Source organism: Eptatretus burgeri, chromosome 4 (assembly GCF_056783735.1).
Source record: "Eptatretus burgeri isolate ZD-2024b chromosome 4, Ebu_testis_v1, whole genome shotgun sequence".
NCBI lineage: Eukaryota > Metazoa > Chordata > Myxini > Myxiniformes > Myxinidae > Eptatretus > Eptatretus burgeri.
The window spans coordinates 28,984,898-29,006,453 of NC_140964.1; the positions used below are offsets into that span (position 1 = coordinate 28,984,898).

Sequence of the window (21,556 nt, forward strand, 5' to 3'; positions counted from 1 at the left end):
TTACCCCACACCGTTTAGAATACTTTAACATGTGACTGGTCTTTCACACTTTTGCTTTGCATTTCCGAGCACAATCCATATTTACTGAGCCACAATTTTGTCCAAGTACTGCAATGCTAAGCGGGACATTTTTGAAAGTGACAAGGCAAGATTTGTGTTCTAGTGTTCAAGAATATAATTCACTTGAAATAAAATTAAAGTTTTGAGGGTTTGTAGGGGAAAAAAAAAAGAAGAAAAAGTAATAATAATAATAATTTTAAAATTTGGAAGTTTACCACTGTTGATACCATATTTTACACTACCTTATTTAACACATACAATTAATTATTTGTGCCTCTTGTTTGTGTACTTTGTGACGTCCCTAAAAACAGTAATTTGTCTGTTTCAGATGATTTTCAATCTTGTTTGACTGATGGACAGGCAGAGTAAAAAAAAAAAAAAAACCTTGCTCTTCTCTGCACATGCACAATCGGGACGAGAAGCCATACAATTTGCCAAATTCAGAGCCAATTGCTTAACTTTGCACACACGTGCAGAAGCAAAACAGCATCCCAGAATGCAAAGCCCATCCGCATCCACTTTGTACTCAAATTAAACCTGACGAAAACAACAGCTAATCCAAACAGCATCAGAAGAGCGCATACCTTTTCTAGGCTGAACAGTTTACATTTTGTATCCCAGTGATAGGCCGGATCTGGACGTGAACCAAAATTGAATCGGCTTGTTCTTGTCACCTAACTCATCCATCTAGTTTTGTCACAACTCATCCTCAACATTTTGAAATATCGTGCTATGTATGGATTTTGGCCTCATCTCTCAATGGTGAAGAATCACGTAAAAAATTTTAATTCTCGTATCTGGATCTGGTTTCGGATCTCCACTCAAATTGAATCAATTCATCCTTTATTACACACCCAACCAATCTACCAAATTTTGTCCGAATCCATCATAACTTTTTGAGATGTCGTGTTATATCTTAAAGTTAATCTTTCTTTGTACTGCAGTCCATAAGTGTGTCAAGTATGGTTGAAAACTGTTGAGTGGTTCATAAATAAATGGCAGTCACAGATTTTCAATTAAAGAGCACTTCACCTAAGGCTTTTGGCCTTTTAAACCCAACATTTAATCATTTTATCGTTGTGTTGCAGACCATAGTTATGTCAAGTTTGGTTAAAATCACTTCAGCAGTTCACAAGTTATCGTGGTAACGAAAATCTGCTAATTTTAGATTAAGGTCACAAGATATTTGACCCTTTGAACCCAAAATCTAATCAGTTCATCTGTGCATCATAATATACCTTTTACCAAGTTTGGTAAAAAAAAAAAAACATCCTTTCAGTCGTTCACAAGCAAAACAATTAGTTTAGTTGCAAGAGAACAGGTAATTAGGGAGATCAACATACTCCCTTCTCCAGATTTCTAAGACCCTATTCCCACCCTTGTCTTGCAATGACTTTCCTTGTGCTGTGGAGCATCTGTTTGTTGTCCCTTTGTATCATTTTATCCATTGATCCACTGCCCCCTGTTGGTTGTTCTGCTCTTCCATGAGCCTCGACACCTGCATAAAAAGTCGATAAAAAAGGTCAATTCAACGAGCCAGAAAAAGACAAATACCAACACAAACTCTTATGCACAGATCTTGGTATACAAACACCTACACAACTACATTATCAAACAGCAAATACGATCAGATACAAAAGAAAGTTCCACCCCAATACATCTACTTGGATCAAAGGAATGCAATGACAAGCGACTCATAAATAGAAGTTTATTAACACAGACGGAGTTGCTGCTGATGTTACAGCGTCTAGCGGTAAGTTCTACAACACGAGAACATTCCACTTAACGCTGTTCAGCACCAACTGCCGATAAACTGAAAACTTCTCGATGGTATCAACAACAGACACACTTTGGCCGGAGATGCGTGGAGCTTCACAATCACTTGAAGAAACCCAAGACAGAAGTATACCCATAATTCAACAATTCTGCAGTACGACGTGGTGCATTTGACAATGCCATAATTGAACCATGTACACCTGCAAGCACACAGACATAGCAAATATTTAATTGTGGAAGGGGGAGGGGATGGGGGAGGAGGAAATGTGGGCAAATAAATAGTATAATCTGTTGATGTAACAAAGAGTAAAATACAGCACACCATTCTTGCAATAACTTTTATTGGGACTGATGCAGAAAGATTATTTAATCAACTAAAAACAATGGCAAGTCGTTCACCCCAACCCCCCCTCCCTTTACAGGGTGAGGGGGATTTTTTTTTTGTGCCCATGACTTTACCCTGGGTACTATCAACATGAATGCAAAATTTAGTGGAGATCGGCCGAGCCCGGTTTTTTTTTTGCTCTGATTTTTCAGACACGCGCACGCACGCAAACAACTTAACGTTTTAGGATTCAAGTTACCGGCAGGGTAGCTTAGAGGTACACACACTTACCTCCAAGCTGTCTAGCCTGGGTTTGAATCTGACCCAGCTATAAACTGTCATCCTGATGTTTCACAGGCAGGATGATTCATCATTGTGTGTGCAGTCTGTCGGATGGACATTAAACTGGGCGTCCCCGTCTGCTGGCATTAGTTGGTACTCTCGAAAGATCCCACAGTGAAGAGTAGACGAGCTTTCACTGGCACCCTGAACAAATTCCAAATTCCAGCCCTGACTTCCTGTGTTGGAGTGGCAACCCATCCAGGATTGCAACCCTCATTTATCCATATATTTTCAGTTTTTGTATTTTTTTCTTCTTCATTTCGTAATTTTATTTTTCTTCTTCTTCTCCTCAGGGGAGGGGTCATGGGCTTGGGTAAAAACACATCATCAACCACACGACACCCCTTGACGAGACCCCCAACAACACCACTCCGGACAGATGCATATAATAACTCAATGCTCAAGCGTCTGAAAAGTCCTGCCAACATCCCTTTACCCCTCCATTCTCCATAAGTTCCAGATTCCTATCTAATTCCATTTTAAACTTATCCATTGTTTCTGCTACCACTAGCTTTCCAGGGAAGCCATTCCATACATTTAACTACTCTCCAAGTAAAAGTCCCCTGCCTTACTGCCATCTTCACTCTCAAGCTATGGCCCCTGGTCCTATCACTGTCTACTCTGTTGAATATAATTCATCTGCACATATTTTATCGATACCTTTAATTACCTGAAACATCTCTATCATATCTCCTCGTAACCGCCTCCTTTCTAGTGAATAAAGCCCCGTCTCCTTCAGGCGCTCCTCATAGCTGAGTCGAGCTTGGCCTGGAATCAATCTAGTAGCCCTGCGCTGAACCCTCTTTGGCATCGATGTCCTTGCTGAATTGTGGTGAACAAAACTGCACCAAATATTCTAGATGCGGCCTCACTAAATTCCTGAACAATGCGAACACCACCTCTTTTGATTTGTAAATGATCTCCCTCTGAATACAACCTAAAACCATATTTTGCTATACCTATGGCTGCTTGGCATTGTGCTGCCTGCTTACCTCCCATATCTAGTAACACCCCAAGATCCTTCTCCTGTGTGACACGCTCCAAAATTACCCCTTGCATGCTGTAATCTCTATTTTCATTGTTCTTTCCCATCCACAACACCTTACACTTGCTCAGGTTAAATTGCATCTGCCAGTCTTTTGCCCAATCCATACAAGTTTCAATACTTGCCTGAATATGATCACCACCCCCTCTGCTATCCACTTTACCTTCCAGCTTTGTCATCTACAAATTTGGAAAAACTAATCTTCACCCCATTATCCAAATCATTGATATAAATAATGAATAGAACTGGTCAGAGTACTGATCCCTGAGGTACCCCACCATGAACATCCTCCAGCAAGACATCCTTCTGCTCACAGCCACTCTTTGCTTTCTATCACTAAGCCACTTTGCAATCCAATTAACTCCCTGATCAGCCACTCCACAAGTCCTCACTTGGACCAACAACCTCCGATGCCTTCTTATCAAATGCCTTCTTAAAGTCGAGATATACTATGTCCACTGCCATTCCCTCATCCACCCAAACAGACACTGCTTCATAGAACTCTAAAAGATTTGTTCGACAGGAACTACCTTTGGTAAACCTGTGCTGACTTCCTTTAATTAGTATATATTTATTTAAATGGTTCCTCATCTGGTCCTGAATTAATATCTCCAACACCTTCCCCACAACTGAAGTCAAACTAGCAGGTCGAAAGCTTCCCAATTCTTCTCTGGATAATTTCTTAAATAATGGCGTTACATTTGCGACTCTCCAATCCTATGGTATCTGTCCTGACTCCAGTCAGCTCTTGAAAATATCCGTTAATATTTTGCTTACCTGCTCAGCCACTTCCCTCAATACTCTCGGGTGCATATTATCTGGCCCTGGAGCCTTATCTTCTCTTAGATTTCCGAGCTGTTCTTTTACTTCCTCCATTCCAATCTGCATCTTCTGTAAAGGTCCTTCCTCATCTCCTTGATGGATATTTTCAGCTAATGGCAATTCTCCTGACTGTTCTTGTGTAAAAGTTGAAGCAAAATACCTGATTAATAAGCCTGCCATCTCACTTTCATCACTAACCACTCTCCCGGTGCTATTCCTCAATGGGCCCACACTAGTCCTAACCTGTTCTTTTCCCCTGATATACTTAAATAATGCCTTGTTATTATGTTCAATATTCTTAGCCATGTCCTTCTCATATTCTCTTTTGGCTTGCCGTGTTATTTTCTCAACTTGCCTCTGTTTACTCCGATCGTGATATAAATCTAACTCCAGTCCTGTTATTATAAACCTTATAAATGCCTTCTGCTTCTCCTTAGTAGCATTCCTCATCTCACGACTCAACCACCCTGGCCTCTTTCTGTTTCTAGTTTTACACCTAATTGGAATGTACTTACTCTGCTCTCCACACATTTGCTCCTTGAAAGTTTCCCATTTTTCAGATGCTGATTGTCCTATTGCTAGCTTCTCCCAACTTTCTCCTCATACCCTCAAGGTTTGCCTTCGTGAAATCCAAGTGCCTCACTTTACTATCCTGAACTCTAACCCTCAGAGTCTTTGCACACACAATGTTATGGTCACTTGCTCCTAAATGCTCCCCCACCTCCACCATATTGGGATTCTTACTTTAAAAGGAGGTTAAACACTGCACCCCCCCCGCCCCCGCCATGAACTGAGCCACAAACTGGGTTACAAAGCAATCCTGGACTAAAACTGGGAAGTCCTCATATGCTCTGCCCTTTCCCTGTTTCTGGACCCAATCTATCCCTGGCAAGTTAATCTATCCCCCATAATCAATACTCTTCCCTTACCACATGCCCTTTTGAATTCTTCATGTACTCTTCCTTCCTCCTCTTCCTTCACACCCAGCCCTATAAAAGCATCCTTCCAGTATCTTACTGTTTTTACAATATCTAATTTCTACCCGTACAGAATCCTCGACATGAATTCCTTCCTTAATGTCACCTCTTTCTCTCGATGCGATGCTGTCCTTTACCCAGATTGCTACTCCTCCTATTCTCTCCTTCCTATCACACCGATACACCTTGTGGGCCTTCTAATCCTGTCCTCGAATTACTCTCCTCCTGAAACCATGTCTCAATAACTGCAACTACATCGTACTCCTTGCTATCCACTTTGGCTTCAAGCTCTTCAATCTTATTATTTAAATTTCTGGCATTGGTATAGAATATGTTTACCTTTTCCCTTCCTGAAATTATATTTTCTTGGCTGGCTTTACTCATCACAATTACATTACCAGTTCCTTCCTTCATACCTTCTCCACCGACCTAAAAAAGCTTGAATTCCTTAAATTCCCACTGCAAACCTTGCAGCCCCCTTTCTATTTAACATCGGGCCATCATTCTGGAAACACTCCAGTTGTCCCTGAAATGATTCCCACTGCTTCTTAAATGTAAAACCTTCCTCCTGACACCATTCTTCCAGCCTTGCCGTGGAAACTTCTCCAGCAGAAATGACACTGTATGGTACATGATGAAAGTGACTGGGATACACTTTGATGATTATAACCAAACTAGTACTCATGTGTAAATATATATATATATATATATATATATATATATATATATATATATATATATATATATATATATATATATATAGTTGCGAATTCGCGCCCGCCAGCGTGCGAGCGGCCACGTAACTCGAATCGCGGCACGTCGCCCACCGGACGGACAATTCCGTCGTGACCCTCTTGGACTAACGCCGGGAACTAGTCATGGGTTGGCCTTTTGGCCTCTCCACGATCGTGCCAATCGGCCCCCCGCGTGGGATAGGGTTGTTCGCCAAATTCGACCTACCTAAGTACCCACATGGAGGGTAGACCGGGCGATCGCACCTCGCCGCAGGTCAACTTCAGACACGGGCCACTTTAAGCGACCCGCTCCGTACTATCGGGATAACCGAGCGGTGTTATCGTCAACCTCGACGGTTCCGATTAATTATCGGGCGTATTCAGCCCACTACCAACCCTTTACGTGAAGTAAGATGGAGATTCAATTAAAGAAAAGACGAAGCGAAACGGGAAAAACAGTTCAACATGAGGCACATTTATTCCGCGGCACACGGAGAGTACACATATACAATTACAACAATTATGCACCAAAAGCAAATGTAACAAAAGGAACACAACAATGCAGATCTACTACCGACTACGCGAGCACACGGCAACACTTACACAGTTTTACTTTACAGACGGCGCCGACAACACATATACTCAAAAGCAAAAGAAAAGGGCCACCCTCAAATACAAGGGGGCAGACGGGGCCTGGGGCGCGAGACCACGTGGAGCCTACCCGTCTCGTGATGAGCTGCAAATGTCACGGCGGTGCCCCGACTCCGCGCTCCTCCGCGGGTTTCGTTGGCACTGCTTGGAATGGGGTGGGAACGGGGCCCCCTTTTCGCACGATCTCAGCGCGGGGGGGAAACAGGGGGGGTTGTTGATGCTCTGGGGAAAGAGGATAGCTGGCTTGCTTGGGTCCCGCGACGAGCGACTCCACTGCGACCTCGACTGCGTTCCCGGCTTCCCCTCTCTGCAGCTCCCCGAGAGACTCCGAACCCCGACAGACCGACTCTCCTCCAGACCCGTCTTGACTGCTGCTGCCACACTTCGCCGCCGCCACACCTCTCCAACTCGCCCGAGCCCAAAAACTGCCGCTGCCTCCAACTGCTTCCGACCCAAAACAAAACTGACTGAATTCGCCCCGCGCTCGGCGCTTTATATTGCGGCAGGAGAACCCATATGTAAATTTCCGGATCAGGATGAGCTCGGGGGCGGAGCCACGCTAGCCCATTGGACGGAGAAAAAGTGGGCGTGAACCTCCCCTGATCCTCGAATTTGCATATATCGATTCTACTCCGACGCACCTGGAGGCAGGGCCAAATCGCCCCGCGCTTAATGATTGGACGGATCAGAAGTGGGCGTGTATCATTCCTGATCCGACTTCCCCTCGGAAAGGCCGCTTTTTGTACCCGCGGCTCAGCGCGCGCCCTGTACGAGGCCAGGACAGCCTGACGCTCGGTGCCCACAAGCGGTGCGGGAATGGCGGCAGAAGGAGGAGAGGTGAAGGTGGTGGAGGGTTTATTGTGGCGGTGATGACCATGGCAACGCTTGGAATGGCGGTGATGCAATGTTTACAGGAGCGAGCCATGACGGTAAAGGTCGTGGCTGTTGGCGTTGTTGTTGTTGTGAGGCGGCGTTGCGGTTGGTGGTTGTTGTGTGATGGCGGTTGAGACGTGGTTGGTTCAAAATAAAGACAGAACAGAAAAACGGCTATCTTAAAGGGTCACAGCCCGAATGAATCACATTTATGCCCTCTAAACAACGGGTTTGGGCTAACTACACATGTACTTACAGAGATATCTCACCTACGGGACATGAATGGTGGTTTGCGAATTTCATCAACCACAACAATATATATATATATATATATATATATATATATATATATATATATATATATATATATATATATATATATATATATATATATATATATGTATATAAATTGTTACTGTTGTGGAAATTCACAGAACACCATTCAGGTTCCCCAAAGATCAGTTATGTTGATAAGTCTGTGTCCAGATTAGATTTCCCCACCGATGTCTAATGGGATTTATTCGTGAGCCCGGCTGCGAACTTTTGAGGTGGTATTATTCTTTCATGTCGCTATTTTAAACATCTCCTCACCACCTTCTCCACAAACAACGGCATATCGACAAACAAAAAGTATTCACCGAAGAAAAACAACTCCATCACTCCCGGGTAAACAGAAGTGACGGTTAAAAGTATCCACCGTACAAGATCAACCAGAACTCTCCCGGAATTTTCCCGCGCGCTCCGAGAAGGGAGGGGCAAACGCCCCTGGGCGATAAAAAGCCCCGCGTTGGAGCGCCGAGAGAGTGGAGGAGAGAGAAAGCGAAGACCTCAGGTTGAGGTTCATTTTAGCAGTAGAGCCGAGAAGGCAGTTGAGGAGGGAGTTGGCAGCTGTTGGTTGGCAGGTGGGTGAGAGTGTCTCTCTCTCCTGGGTCTCCTTGGTCGTTCGAGGCTCCGTTGGAAGCGTTGTCGGAGTCGGGAGCTGGTGGAGTCCATTCGAGTGCGGGCGGACAAACCGAGGGTCGCCGAACCAGGGCCCAGCGAGTCACCACGAGGGTGGCAGGTAACCTGTACGGCCTCTCAGAGCCTTGCGGTCATCCCGGCTCCGAGGAACATTAAAGGCCTACGGGCTCAGTTCTCCCCGTTCTTTTCTTTCTGGGTTTTTGCATGGAAGTCTGCGGCGCCTTGTCCTACAAGTGGAACTGTTAAGTGCCTGTACATTACGTAATAGACCGGCTGTAGGTCTTTTTGCTCGTGTATTGTCCCTTACCCCCATTGCTTGCATACGTGTATGAATAAATGTCATCGTTTGAATATTCAGCTGCTCGTTGCATCCCTTCCTCCATTGAGCTGCCGTAATTGCGTTGGGAATAATAGCTGGTTTTTAATAGCCGATAAGATAATCGAGTACGACGGGGCTTGGCGATAATAAACCGCTCGGCGATCGCAAACGGTGCGAGCTGCTTAAAGCGGCCCGTGTCCGTATGGGTCCCGTCGAGGTGTAAATCCCCGGCATTTCTGTCTGCGCGAATAATTAGGTAAATAGACAATTTGGCGATCAACCCTGTCGCACATGGACAGAAGAGTTGGTATGGCTGATTTACGGTGTGGTTAAAAACACACCCGTAGCTGGATTTCGGCGTTGATCCGAAAGCTGCGACTGGATTGCCACGGTCAGTGGGCGCGCGGCCGCAATTAGCTAAAAGCGGTCGCCCGCACGCCGGGGTGGTGGAAATCCACAACAATATATACATATATATATATATATATATATATATATATATATATATATGTAATTATTTTTCAACCATAACTGTGATATTCATTGGGTATTCAAGATTGTTGGCATGATGGAAAACATCACAACAAACTCAATGTATTCTTTCTTTCTACTGCTGCTGTGTATCAAAAGGCCTGAACTACAGCTCTCCACCCTTTCCTATCTTGGACGAGATGTTGTGCATCTTACACTATATTCTTCTCCACAACTTGCTTCCATCAGATTCTTGGTCTTCCAACTGACCTACTCTTCATTCTGCTTTGGTACATTATTTTCACTAGTCTTTCCTCCTCCATTATTTCAATATGTCCAAACTTGCATATTCTCACACTCACTGGAATTTGTCCCTTTCTCTTTCGCTTTCTCTCATTGTAAAGCAATGCATGTTGGAAAGGTTATCCCACAAGATTAACAAAAGCAGATAAAGTCAAGTTAAAAATGGTCATTTTGAGAAAATTGAAGAAGAATCGCAACACACGTTTACCTACCCCAATTCCAGTATTGCCGGACTGTTTCAGAAGATGAAGATGGAGATGGAGCCTGAATGAACAAAAGATAAAACTTAGTACACAGACAACATGCCTTAAAGTGCAGGTGCCATAACTAGACAGGAATAAATAAATAAGTGTATAATCGGACAAATTCTGAAAAGACATCTTTTGGTGTTTGCCTGACTGCTCTGGGCACTGGTGCTCAAGCAGATGGTGGCGAACCCTATCAAGAATTATCCGAGCAAAAATATTGCCCGGCACTGAGAGAAGCTTCACCCCTCGGTAGTTGTTGCAGTCCTGGTGATCACCCTTCCCTTTCCAGAGAGGGACAACAAGGCGCCTCTCCCAGGCAGTTGGGATAATGCCTGTGTTCCAGGCAGAGCAAAGAACTGCATGCAACGACACAGATACAGCATTTCCACCAGCCTTCATACTTTCAGCATGGACGCCACAGATCCCTAGAGCTTTACCCCATTTCAACCAGTTCACCGCAGCCTGTGTTTCTTCAAACGAAGGTGGATCACAATTGATTGGAGGGTCAGCAATAGGGATAGGAACACCCCTGACATCGAACTCAACAGCTGGTGGGTCAGCCTGGTATAGCCGCTCAAAGTAACCGGCCCAGCGGGCCTTCATTTTGGACTCCTCTGTCAAGAGCCCACCACCCTCTTCTCTAGCTGCAATGCACCGAGGCATTGGCTTATAGGAACACAATGCGCAAATTTCCCTGCAAGGACAACAAGAATCATTTGACCACAGATGATGCTCCACCCCCTCAAAGATTCCTCACACATTGGACTCCTTGTCCATCCTCAGTATACATCCAGTTTTACACCTCAACTCCCTGAACAGGTCAGCTCTGCTATTAAGCCTGGTCCTGCAACTCTGATGAATGGTATTCAGTGTTCCTTGAGAGACAAAATTCCTCTTTACCATCAGGTAAGTTCGAAGATATCCACTGGCAACATTAAGGATGGTGGTTTTGAAGGCACTCCACAAAGCACCCAGACCTCCCAAATCTCCACTCAGCCTGTTCATAAACTCTTCAGCTACCCTCTCATCTTTGAGCTTTCCAACATCCAGCCTCGGCTGGTATGGTACCATTCTCCCAGATTTAAGCTGAAACTTCAGAATTGCTACAAGAAGCCTGTGGTTGGTATTGAGGAACTGAGCACTCCGAGAGACCCTGCAGTTCTGGATCATCTTCCAGCGACAATCAACGAGCACATGGTCAATTTCCTTTGCCACACCAACAGCATTGAAATACCAAGTCCAGCGATGAGCCTGTGGGCACTGACACCATGAACCAGCCACCCTAAGTTCACAACTTCTTGCAAAGTCAAGGAACTTAGTGATATTCTGGTTCACATTTCCAGATCCATGGGGACCAACACACGTCTCATAACCATCCGTCAGTGCCAGTCGATGCTTTGAAATCCCCCAAGACTATAAGAGTGTCTCGCCTGGTGCAACGATCAACCACAGACTCGAGCGTGGCATGGAATGATGGTCAGATCACTCACCTCAGTCGGAGCATATACAGAGACCAAGGAAACGACACCGAAGGAATGACAAATCCTTCGTCTCATAATACGCTTGTTGACCGGTGTTACCTCACTTATCATTGGAGTCAGCTTATTGGACACAGCTACAGCAACTCCTTGGGCATGGTAACCATCAGAGCAAACAGACCAATAGCAGGAGTAACCACCCGCTATGATCTCGCCATTATCCGGTCTCTAAACCCCAGAGAGTGCTGCAAAACCAATGTTATTCAGCCTGCTCACGTATTCCTTCTCCCATGCCATTTACTTTGTGACTAAATAAACTTGGTCTCGGGGTTGGACTCAGCTATGTCTGGCTGCCTCAATTAATGATTTTGGTTGGTTGAGTGTTGAACTTCTGAAAATTGGCTCAACCCAGTCTCAGTCCACACTCGTGACCAACGGTTGCTCAGCTGTAATATAAAGGTCACAATAATCTATCGGCACTTCCTTGGGTTAATTCCAAGGTCCTTATGAGTGTTGTAATGTGGCAAACAGGTCCAGGAACTTACTCGGTGCTGTGAACTTAGCTGGCGGTCATGGTCGTTCTGACTCAAACCGCGAAATTGGAACGGGCCACGACTAACAATAATACAACGCCCACGCACCACCAAAATTTCATGTTTTCCACAGCATGAGCATACAGCTTATCAAGTCCTTTATTTTAATCAATCTGGAGGACAAAGCACTTCAGAATCAGCAGTTTAACCATCAGACAATGATCAAGATAAAGTATTTAAGTATGAATGCCATTCAGGGTCTACCTATCCACCCAACGGTCAGCCAAAGATGAATCGCTTTTTTCAAATTTTATAATTTACCTCCACGGCTCACTAATAATGTATCTTGGACAAAAATCATACGCAGGACAAAGACGGGACATGGTTAGACATTTGTGTATTCAATGTGAATTGTAAGGACTTGGAGGCCAATTGAGAGATAAGTGTTGTTGCGGTTTGGAAAAGACCCCAGGGAGTGCCATCCAACACATAAAAGAACCCTTGAGTTGTGATATTTCCATAGTGATTGTTTAGTTCGGTTACCCACCCTCTCATATGAGGGGAAAGGAAGATGCGCTGTGATTATAGGTCGATCCTTCCCCGTTGTTCTCTTCCTCATTCCCAAACCTACACTTTCCTTCAAATCTCATTCCCAAATGTTCATTTTCCAAATACATATTCAAATCTCATTCCCAAACGTTCATTTTCCAACTCCGTATTCGAACCTCATTTTCCGACACCCATACTCAAACTGACCACCATTTTCAAACACTCATTCTCAAACGCTTAGTTTACAGAATCCGAACTCAAACCCCCGTTCTCATGCTTTATTGTCAAACACACATCCTCAAACCACGTCACCTCACCAGCTTTTCGACCAGATAATCACCATTCCAGCATTGTAATGATCGTGGTTAATCACCTTTCCAGCATCGGATCAACCAAAGGCTCTGCCTAAAACAGCCCCACACCTTGTGTGTCTCTTTTTTCCCAGATGTATGAGGTGTCTATGTTGTGTGTAGCGATAAGGTTGAATGTATAAGGGGCTTGCATGCACAAGGGTTTTTTCTTGTGCGACACTGCATTGCTGTAAATACTTGCCTTTTGTTAAAAAATCAAGACAAGACTTTTTGTTTCCACACCTGCTCAATGTCTGTTTTCTTCCATTGGTTAGACATAGTGAACATAACAGGCAGGAAGTTGCGCACCATCGATTTGCTCCACAAGCTTAGAGAACCTCACACCTACAGTTTTGCTCGGCTGTACGTAATAAGTAGACAGGGTGGGAAGTCGAGAGCATGGTTCCCAAGTTGAGATAAATAAATCACCAGTAAGGTAATGCAATGCGATGCGATTGTGGGCATAAGGACCCTGCTATATTTAACTGCCTCGACCGGCGTCTGTCGATGCTTAGCAACCCGTCGGGTCATGGAGTAATCCGTGGCTTGTCGGTTTCTGGGTCAACGGTCAAGAAGTGGGTCCGAGAGAGGTCAGTTGTGACCTGGCGACGTACCTGTACCAATATAGCACATGGGATTTGAATCACATGCCATTGGTTCAGATGTTAACACGAAACAGACGAACACGTTCAGTTTTTTTTTTTTAAATATGGGATTTGAACCTGGGTTCAGAGGTTCAGAGCACCTCAAATATCCGGGGCCTTCGCTCAAACCTTTCAGATCTTTCCATACAGGTTGCCACTGACAAACCAGACATTATCTGCCTAACAGAAACTTTCCTCTCCCAAGACGTGTCTGACTCCCAAGTATCTCTCCCTGGTTACTCCCTCTTACGGTATGACAGACCTGAGCCTCGTCCTGGTGGAGGTGTTGCTCTCTTCATCAAAGACTCTATTCCTCACTCTCCATGCACTGCTCTCACTCCCCCACACCACCAGGAATACCTCTGGCTTCGGCTTCCCCTCCACTCCCACCTCATGTTTATATGTGTACTGTACCGTCCACCGAACAGTGATGACTCCATCTACACCTCACTATCCGAAAACATGGACCATCTTCTATCTTCTCATCCAAACTCTCTCTTCCTCTTATGTGGTGACTTAAATTGTCATCACGCCAGTTGGCTAGGTGTGGGTACCTCTCTCACCTGCCATGGCACCTCAGCAAAAGCTTTCTGTGACTCATTGGGACTGACTCAATCGGTCAACTTCCCGACCCGGATCTCAACCAATGGTACTCCATCTCTTCTGGATCTGATTCTGACAAATTTCCCAGACAATATCTGCTGCTCTTCCTTCGCTCCAATTGGTTCTTCTGACCACGTCCTTGTTAAAGTGGACATCTCTCTGGCTGTTATCAGAGAACCACCTCACCGCCGTCGAGTCTGGCATTTCACTCAAGCCGACTGGCAGGGTCTCCGAGCAGCCATCAAACTTACAGACTGGTCTCCTATCACTACTTTCTTAAACATCAACTCATCCTGGGAATTCTTTCAAAGAAACTTGCTCTCCCTCATGCACAGATTTATCCCCTCTCGTGTTCAGTTGTCCTACCCTTCCTCCCGCCCTTGGTTTACTGAAGCTTGTGGCGAGGCAGTTGTCCTGAAACAACTTGCCTTTGCCTCATGGAAAGCAAACCCAACTGAGGGCAATCTCAGTTCTTTCCACAAAGCTCGGAACAAGTGTGTATCTACCCTCAGGAGAGCCAGAAAACAACATCTTTCTCATCTCAAGTCTGAACTCTCAAACCTCTCTCCCTCCTCAAAATCCTGGTGGCGTTTAATCAAATCTGTTTCTGGTGTATGTTCCCCCTCCATCCCTCCCTTACCTCAAATGGCCGCACTGCTGATTCCACACGTGATAAAGCTGAATGTCTAAACTCTGTGTTTGCAGCTAAATCTTGTGTCCTAAACCCATCACTATCTCTACCCACTTTACCCAGTCACACCCAACTGTCCCTGGACTCTGTATCCTTTTCTCCTGACAAGGTGGAGAGCTTGCTTTCAAACCTCGAGTCAGATTCTGCAACCGGTCCAGACGGCATCAGCCCACGTGTCCTCAAAGCCTGCTCTTCTGCTCTTGCTCACCCTCTCTCTGTTCTATTCACCCTCTCATTTGCCCAAGGTCATCTGCCAACTGCTTGGAAATCTGCTAACGTCACTGCCCTGCATAAAAAAGGTGCAAAAACAGATCCCTGCAACTACAGACCAATCAGCCTTCTCCCAATCATCAGCAAGGTTATGGAATCCATCATCGCTTCAGACATGAAATCCTTCCTCTTCTCCAATGGCTTGATTTCCAATCATCAATTTGGTTTCAGACAAGGTCACTCTACCCTGGATATGCTGCTTCTGCTCTCCCATCAATGGATGGAGGTCCTCAATGCCAGACAGGAAATCCGAGGCGTATCCCTGGACATATCACGTGCTTTTGACACAGTCTGGCACCCTGCACTACTCACCAAGCTCTCTTCCCATGGTATTCAAGGCCATCTCCACTCATGGCTCGCAGACTTCCTCTCCTGTCGCAGTCAACGTGTCGCCCTAAATGGAGTTCTTTCATCCCCTCTTCCTGTGCAGGCTGGAGTTCCTCAAGGTAGCGTTCTGGGCCCTGTTCTTTTTCTGGTTTTCATCAATGATCTCTCGGACTCTCTGGAAAATCCTCTATTACTCTTTGCCGACGACTCCACCCTCTGCCGTACCATCTGTCATCCCTCAGACTGGCAAGCAGCAGCTTCTTCACTCACTGCAGATCAGGATAAAATCACAAACTGGTCCAACACGTGGAACATGTCTTTCAATCCAGACAAATCCCACACTCTCACTCTGTCTCTTCGAAAGGACAGTTTAGAAAACCCCCCATCCACTTTCTCAACAATCCTCTGGAAGAAGTCTTTTCTTTCAAGCTTCTGGTTCTCACTATCTGCCATGACCTTTCCTGGGAAAGTCACATTTCCAACCTCGCCTCAAAAGCCAGTCGCCGACTGGGAATCCTCCGTCGTGCAAGGTCCTTCCTCGGCCCTCTTGAGCTCCTGACCACTTACAAAGCTTTCATCCGCAGCCTGATGGAGTACTGCTCTCCCCTCTGGGCTGGTGCTCCTGCCTCCCACCTTTCTCGGCTTCACGCTGTCGAAACCAGGGCATTTAAGATCATCGGCATCTCCCGCAATGAAGCTGAGTCTTTGGGCCTCTCACTCAATCACCGCAGGTTGGTCGGTGGTCTTTCTGTCTTCTACCGACTCCTCTCCAGCCATGCCCCCACCCTGCTCTCTGCGATTTGTCCCCACATTTCCACAGGGCGCTCAAGGTCCACCAACAACCCCCTTCTGGTAAAACTACCAAAATCACGAATCACTGCTCATCTTCACTCTTTCATTCCTCTTTTTTTTCCCGCCTTTGGAATAAACTTCCTCACTCTATTCAATCCCATTCTTCCCTCCAGGCTTTCAAAACAGCTGTTCACCACCACCTCTTATCTTCCCCCATCCAAATCCTCGATCTTTTCTACCCCCGATAATCCACCTAAGCCCACTTCCTTCAATTCCCCTGCTTTCCTTCATGAAAGTTCCTGTAATGTCCATCTTCTCTTCGCCATGTTCCCCGTCCCATCCCCATCCCTCTCCCTTCCACAGTTCACCTAATGTGTCTGTTCCCCACTGTTTTGTCCCTTCCACTCCCACCCCTCTTGTCTCATGCCTCCTTGCTGTGAGTTGTGTGTTCGCTCTCATACGAGCCTCGACCAAGGTATACAAAAAAAAAAAGCCATCGCAGGTCGAGATGGGAATGCTAACACTGGTTGGATTTGAAAAAGGCAAGTTTTGTCCATTTGTGAGAAATTCTCATCATTGTTCAAGATCAATAACAAGCCTTCACTCATTTTGAATAATTGGTCATTCGTCTCCAGCACAGTTTCTGATCCCTTTTCTTACCTGTTCCCAATAACTGCCCAAGTACTGTTGAGCTAAGGGTCTCACAGTAGCACCAAAGCGATGCAACATGGCTTCTGACTCCGCACTGCTTCCCCATACACCCTGGTGGTATGTGCCATACACCACACCACTCAATACACCAACCTTCATCACGAGCCTGGCAAAACAGGACACCGTTCGGTCATTCGAGATGCACAAACTCCAATACCATGGTCACCACGCTCCTTCGTGGTTCAGCAAGTCTTATCCATTACCTCAGCTTACACCAAATGACAGACATTTTGTATTACCATAACAATTAATAATCCCCAGGCACATGCTCAAAACATCAAAACTTGTTTCAAGGGATTAAGATGTATGCAGTTCCCAGGCAACAGTTCTGTGCAGGTGTTTATGAGCATTGCCACCCCCAACAACTTGGAGCTTTTTTTTCCACTTTTGGACTTCTAGTTGGGAAAATTATTTGACTTATTATACAGGGCATTTCAAAAGTCTTGGTGCTATTTAAAAGCTTTATTTTGAAAAAGGAAAAAAAAGATTCAAAATTAAGGAGAAAGCCATTTGATAGAGTGCATACCTCCACCAGGCTGAACAGGTTAAGTTTTGTATCCCACTGATAGGCCGGATCTGCATCCATATCTTAACCAAAATCTCTTCGGCTTGTTCTCGTCACCGACCAAACTTATCCACCAAGTTTCGTCCGACTTGGTTCACACGGTTTTGAAATATCATGCTGTATATAGATTTTGGCTCTATCTCCGCCATCTCGGCCTGGTGTTGGCTTTATGGTTAGGGTCCAGAGTTCAAATCCCGCTCAGCTGTTGAATTAATACCAGGTGGGGTTAACTCGACCTGTCATCCTTCCCAGGTCGGCAAAATGAGTGCCAGCTTGCTGGTATACTGTGTTGGAGTGGCGACCCATCCAGGATTGTGCCCAATAGCCGACGAGACTGCTTTGGCAGCACCAACGCTCTGCACAGAGTATGGTCCCAATCTCCTCCTCTCAATGGTGAAGAATTAAAAAAAAAAAACAACTCTCGGATCCGGATATTCACCAAAATCGAATCAATTTGTCCTTGTCACACACCCAACCTATCCACCAAGTCTCGTCTGAATGCGTCGATAACTTTATGAGATATCCTACTCACAGACAGACAAACAAGCAAGCAAGCAAGAAAGACGTCGTGCAGAGCACGGTTCTTGTGAAATCCCCAAAACAAATTTGAGCTTAAAAATAATTGGCTGGTTGAAAGCAGTGACCTGATATGATGTTGTGATAATGAAGTGCCGTACTGTAATTAGTGGCAACGGTGATTGGGTGGATGTGGCAGCACTGTATATGAAGGTCAATGGCTGGTATTGACATGTACACCACATACTCGGTGGAAAGTCATGCTTTAACAATAGAGGTATGTTATATACTATATTAGGAATAATGTACTCCGAGGAATGTAATTGGTATTAGAGTATGGAGTTTAACTTTGTTATTATGTGACGTGTATGTGGTATTTGCCTTCAGTATTATGTACACGAGTTATTGTATTTTGTTATTCTTACCCTGTGAATATTTCTGTTGTTGTAGATATGCGTACGAGTTTTGTGAGAATAAAGCCTATAGAAAAGGTCTATTGTTTATTACGACAACATATGAAAATCCTCTTCAAATTTCAACTCAATCGGATAAAAATTGAGGATTTTAGAAATTCGATCCCAGTTGTGGACCTTCGGGTTATGTTGACCCAATGAATCGGCTTATTCCTTCTGACCAACTCCACCATGTGATGACGTTTCATGGAGATTGGAGTACAAACGTAACCTGTCGGCGATTGACGTACAAACAGGCAAAATGACAAATAAAACTGTAATTAAATCAATGGCGGGATTAAGGATTTAATATATAAAAATACTGTATATATATATAAATAAATAAAGATACATAAATAAAAATATAAATAAATATATAAATATAAATTAAAATATAAATAAATATACAAATACATAAATATATATGTATAAATAAAAATATATAAATAAAAAATATATAAATAAAAAAATATATATATATAAATAAATATTTTTAATATAAATTAAAATATAAATAAATAAATAAGCATAAAAAATATATATATTTATATATTGGGAATGATCATGATGAATAATACTGTAATTGATGTCGCCGATTCCAGGAAGAATTAAAATAAATAAAATGTGAAAATATAAACGTGCTAAAGAAGATGGCGCCAACAGTGAGCACCACCTTTACATTATTCCGACATCAAGTCGTACAGGCGGATGTCTAACAACCGGATCATTGTGTTGAGCTTTGCATCAACTCGTCCTGATCCTAATGGAATGACTCGCGCTTCGTGACGTCCAGCGACTCCACAATGTCATGTCGGACACCCGTTCATCTCCATTAAAATACCAATAATCCATTTACTCATATTCGGGTATCACTGCCACAGTTATGTCACATAATTACCGCCAAAAGCAATAAATAAACAAATAACCACCTCGGAAATGGATGCATCCTCAAACTCGCTTCACGATTCGGGAAAAAAAAACCCAAACACGGAGGCACTTCCGGCGGAAGTCCTTTTGCTATGCTATTTAACAGCACCCCTCACGTATATCGGTATTTATACAGGATACACTGAATAATAGGGTTAGTTTTACATGTTAAACATTGTGCACGGCAAGCGGCGTGAAAAGAAGATAACTGGAGAGCAAGAACCAACGTCCTCAAGTTGCATACACCGCCTAAACATCGATTATGGAACAACGAAAAGAACGTCATGTCATTAAAAACCAAAGTCTGGAATAACATTTTACTTCATATCAAGTACGTAATTTATGTACATGACTCGAAATAGAAAGGGTAAACAGTACATGGGTATTGACTGGAACGTTGGAAGGCGAGAAGAGGAATTGTGGATGGGTGATGGTGTTCTGTATCTCGTCATGATTGTGATGTCTGCCAGAGGGTCTCATTGAAAGGTCAATGAGTTTCTGTTCTTCGTTCATTTCTTCATTCCTCACTCGACAACCCTCCCCGCCCCCCCCAAAAAAAACAATTATTTTATAATTCTAAATAATAATATATTTTTGACATATTGAATACGTTTTTATCATAAGGTTCCGGAAGTAAATTTATTGTTGGGAAATTAAGCATCCTCTCGGGCTTTTAAACCACGTGACTTGATGGAGACACTCGGTGACGTCAAACCTTTGGCAGGAAGCGGATCCGCCGACATTCGACTTTACAAAGAAATCAGGCACAGGTGGGAGGCCCTTCAGTCCATCAAGCCAGCGCGAACACCATACCAATTTATCAACACAAGATCCAAAGAAGAAAATGAAGTTTTAAAAATTTAATTATTATTAAAAAAAAAACAAGCTCAAATGAGCGAAGATCCTCATCCTCTTAATGATGACGTCATAAAAACGAATAAGACGTCATTGTGATGTACCAGGTTTGCGATAAATAATTATCTCTGCTAATGCCCGGCTTGATTCCCGCAAACAAAATTCAAACAGCTTGCCTAGTTTAGGAGATAATGGTAAGGGCGATTTCCATTAGCGGCGATATTATGACGTCAACTTTTTTTTTCGGAAGAATTTCCAAAATCGGAGATGGTTACTGCCTGCGCGTGGGCTTTCTGCATATAAATGGCAAGTTTCACAAAGATCCGCTTAAAACTCTAGGTTGTGAAACAAAAAAATGTCAAAAAATAGGAATGACGTCATAAAAATTGATATGACGTCATAGTGATGTATCATATGTGCGGTAATTCATCTCTGTCAATGCCCTGTTCGATTCCGACAAACAGAATTCAAAAAGCTTGCCTAGTTTCGGAGAAAATTTTTTAGGCGATTTCCATTAGCGGACATATTTTGACGTCATAACTTTTTTTCTCAGAGGGATTTTCAAAATCGGAGATGGTTACTGTCTGTGCGTGAGCTTTCTGCATATACATTGCAAGTTTCACGAAGATCCGATGAAAACTCTGGGTTGTGAAACAAAAAAAAGTCAAAAAATAGGAATGACGTTATAAAAATTGATATGACGTCATAGTGATGTATCATATGTGCGCTAATTCATCTCTGCTAATGCCGTGTTCGATTCCCGCAAACATAATTCAAAAAGCTTGCTTAGTTTCGGAGATAATTTTTGAGGCGATTTCCATTAGCGGAGATATTTTGACGTCATAACATTTCTTCTAGGAGGAATTTTCAAAATCAGAGATGGTTACTGTCTACGCAGGGTATTTTTACATATATGTGCCAAATTTCAGGAAGTTTCGATGAAAACTGTAGGATGTGAAACAAAAAAGTCCACAAGAAGAAGATGAAGAACAACAACGTGAGTAAGACTGAGAGATCCTCCACGAGGATCTAATTCCTTTTTTTCTAGGAGGAATTTTCAAAATCAGAGATGGTTACTGTCTACACAGGGTATTTTTACATATATATGCCAAGTTTCATGAAGTTTCGATGAAAACTGTAGGATGTGAAACAAAAAAGTCCACAAGAAGAAGATGAAGAACAACAATGGAAGACTTCGAGATCCTCCACAAGGATCTAAGAATTTAAAAAATGTTTTTATTTTATTTTATTTTTCTTCTTCCCCTCAGGGGAGGGGGCATGGGCTTGGTTAACAACACACAACAACCACACAAGACCCCTTGACGAGACCCCCACCAACAGCACTACGTGCGCTGCACACTGTAACACAGTAAGTCAGACCAGCTCG

The 21,556-nt window shown here is 43.8% G+C and overlaps 1 protein-coding gene across 3 annotated transcripts; it reads right to left on the reverse strand.

Moving 5' to 3' along the window:
- Window positions 1-1,754: 1,754 nt before the first annotated feature.
- MICOS13 (mitochondrial contact site and cristae organizing system subunit 13) lies at window positions 1,755-19,467 on the reverse strand. 3 transcript variants are annotated; one of them, XM_085877249.1, is made up of 4 exons: window positions 19,317-19,467; window positions 16,804-16,960; window positions 9,871-9,922; window positions 1,755-2,036 (listed from the first exon to the last, which is right to left on the reverse strand). In XM_085877249.1, exons 1-4 carry the CDS (start codon window positions 19,331-19,333, stop codon window positions 1,939-1,941), a joined length of 324 nt encoding a protein of 107 aa, XP_085733375.1. In that variant the 5' UTR covers window positions 19,334-19,467; the 3' UTR covers window positions 1,755-1,938. The 3 variants fall into 3 exon arrangements, with proteins under 3 accessions (XP_085733375.1, XP_085733374.1, XP_085733376.1); XM_085877248.1 differs by lacking the exon at window positions 19,317-19,467 and adding an exon at window positions 19,090-19,208; XM_085877250.1 differs by lacking the exon at window positions 19,317-19,467 and adding an exon at window positions 19,108-19,130.
- Window positions 19,468-21,556: the final 2,089 nt, after the last annotated feature.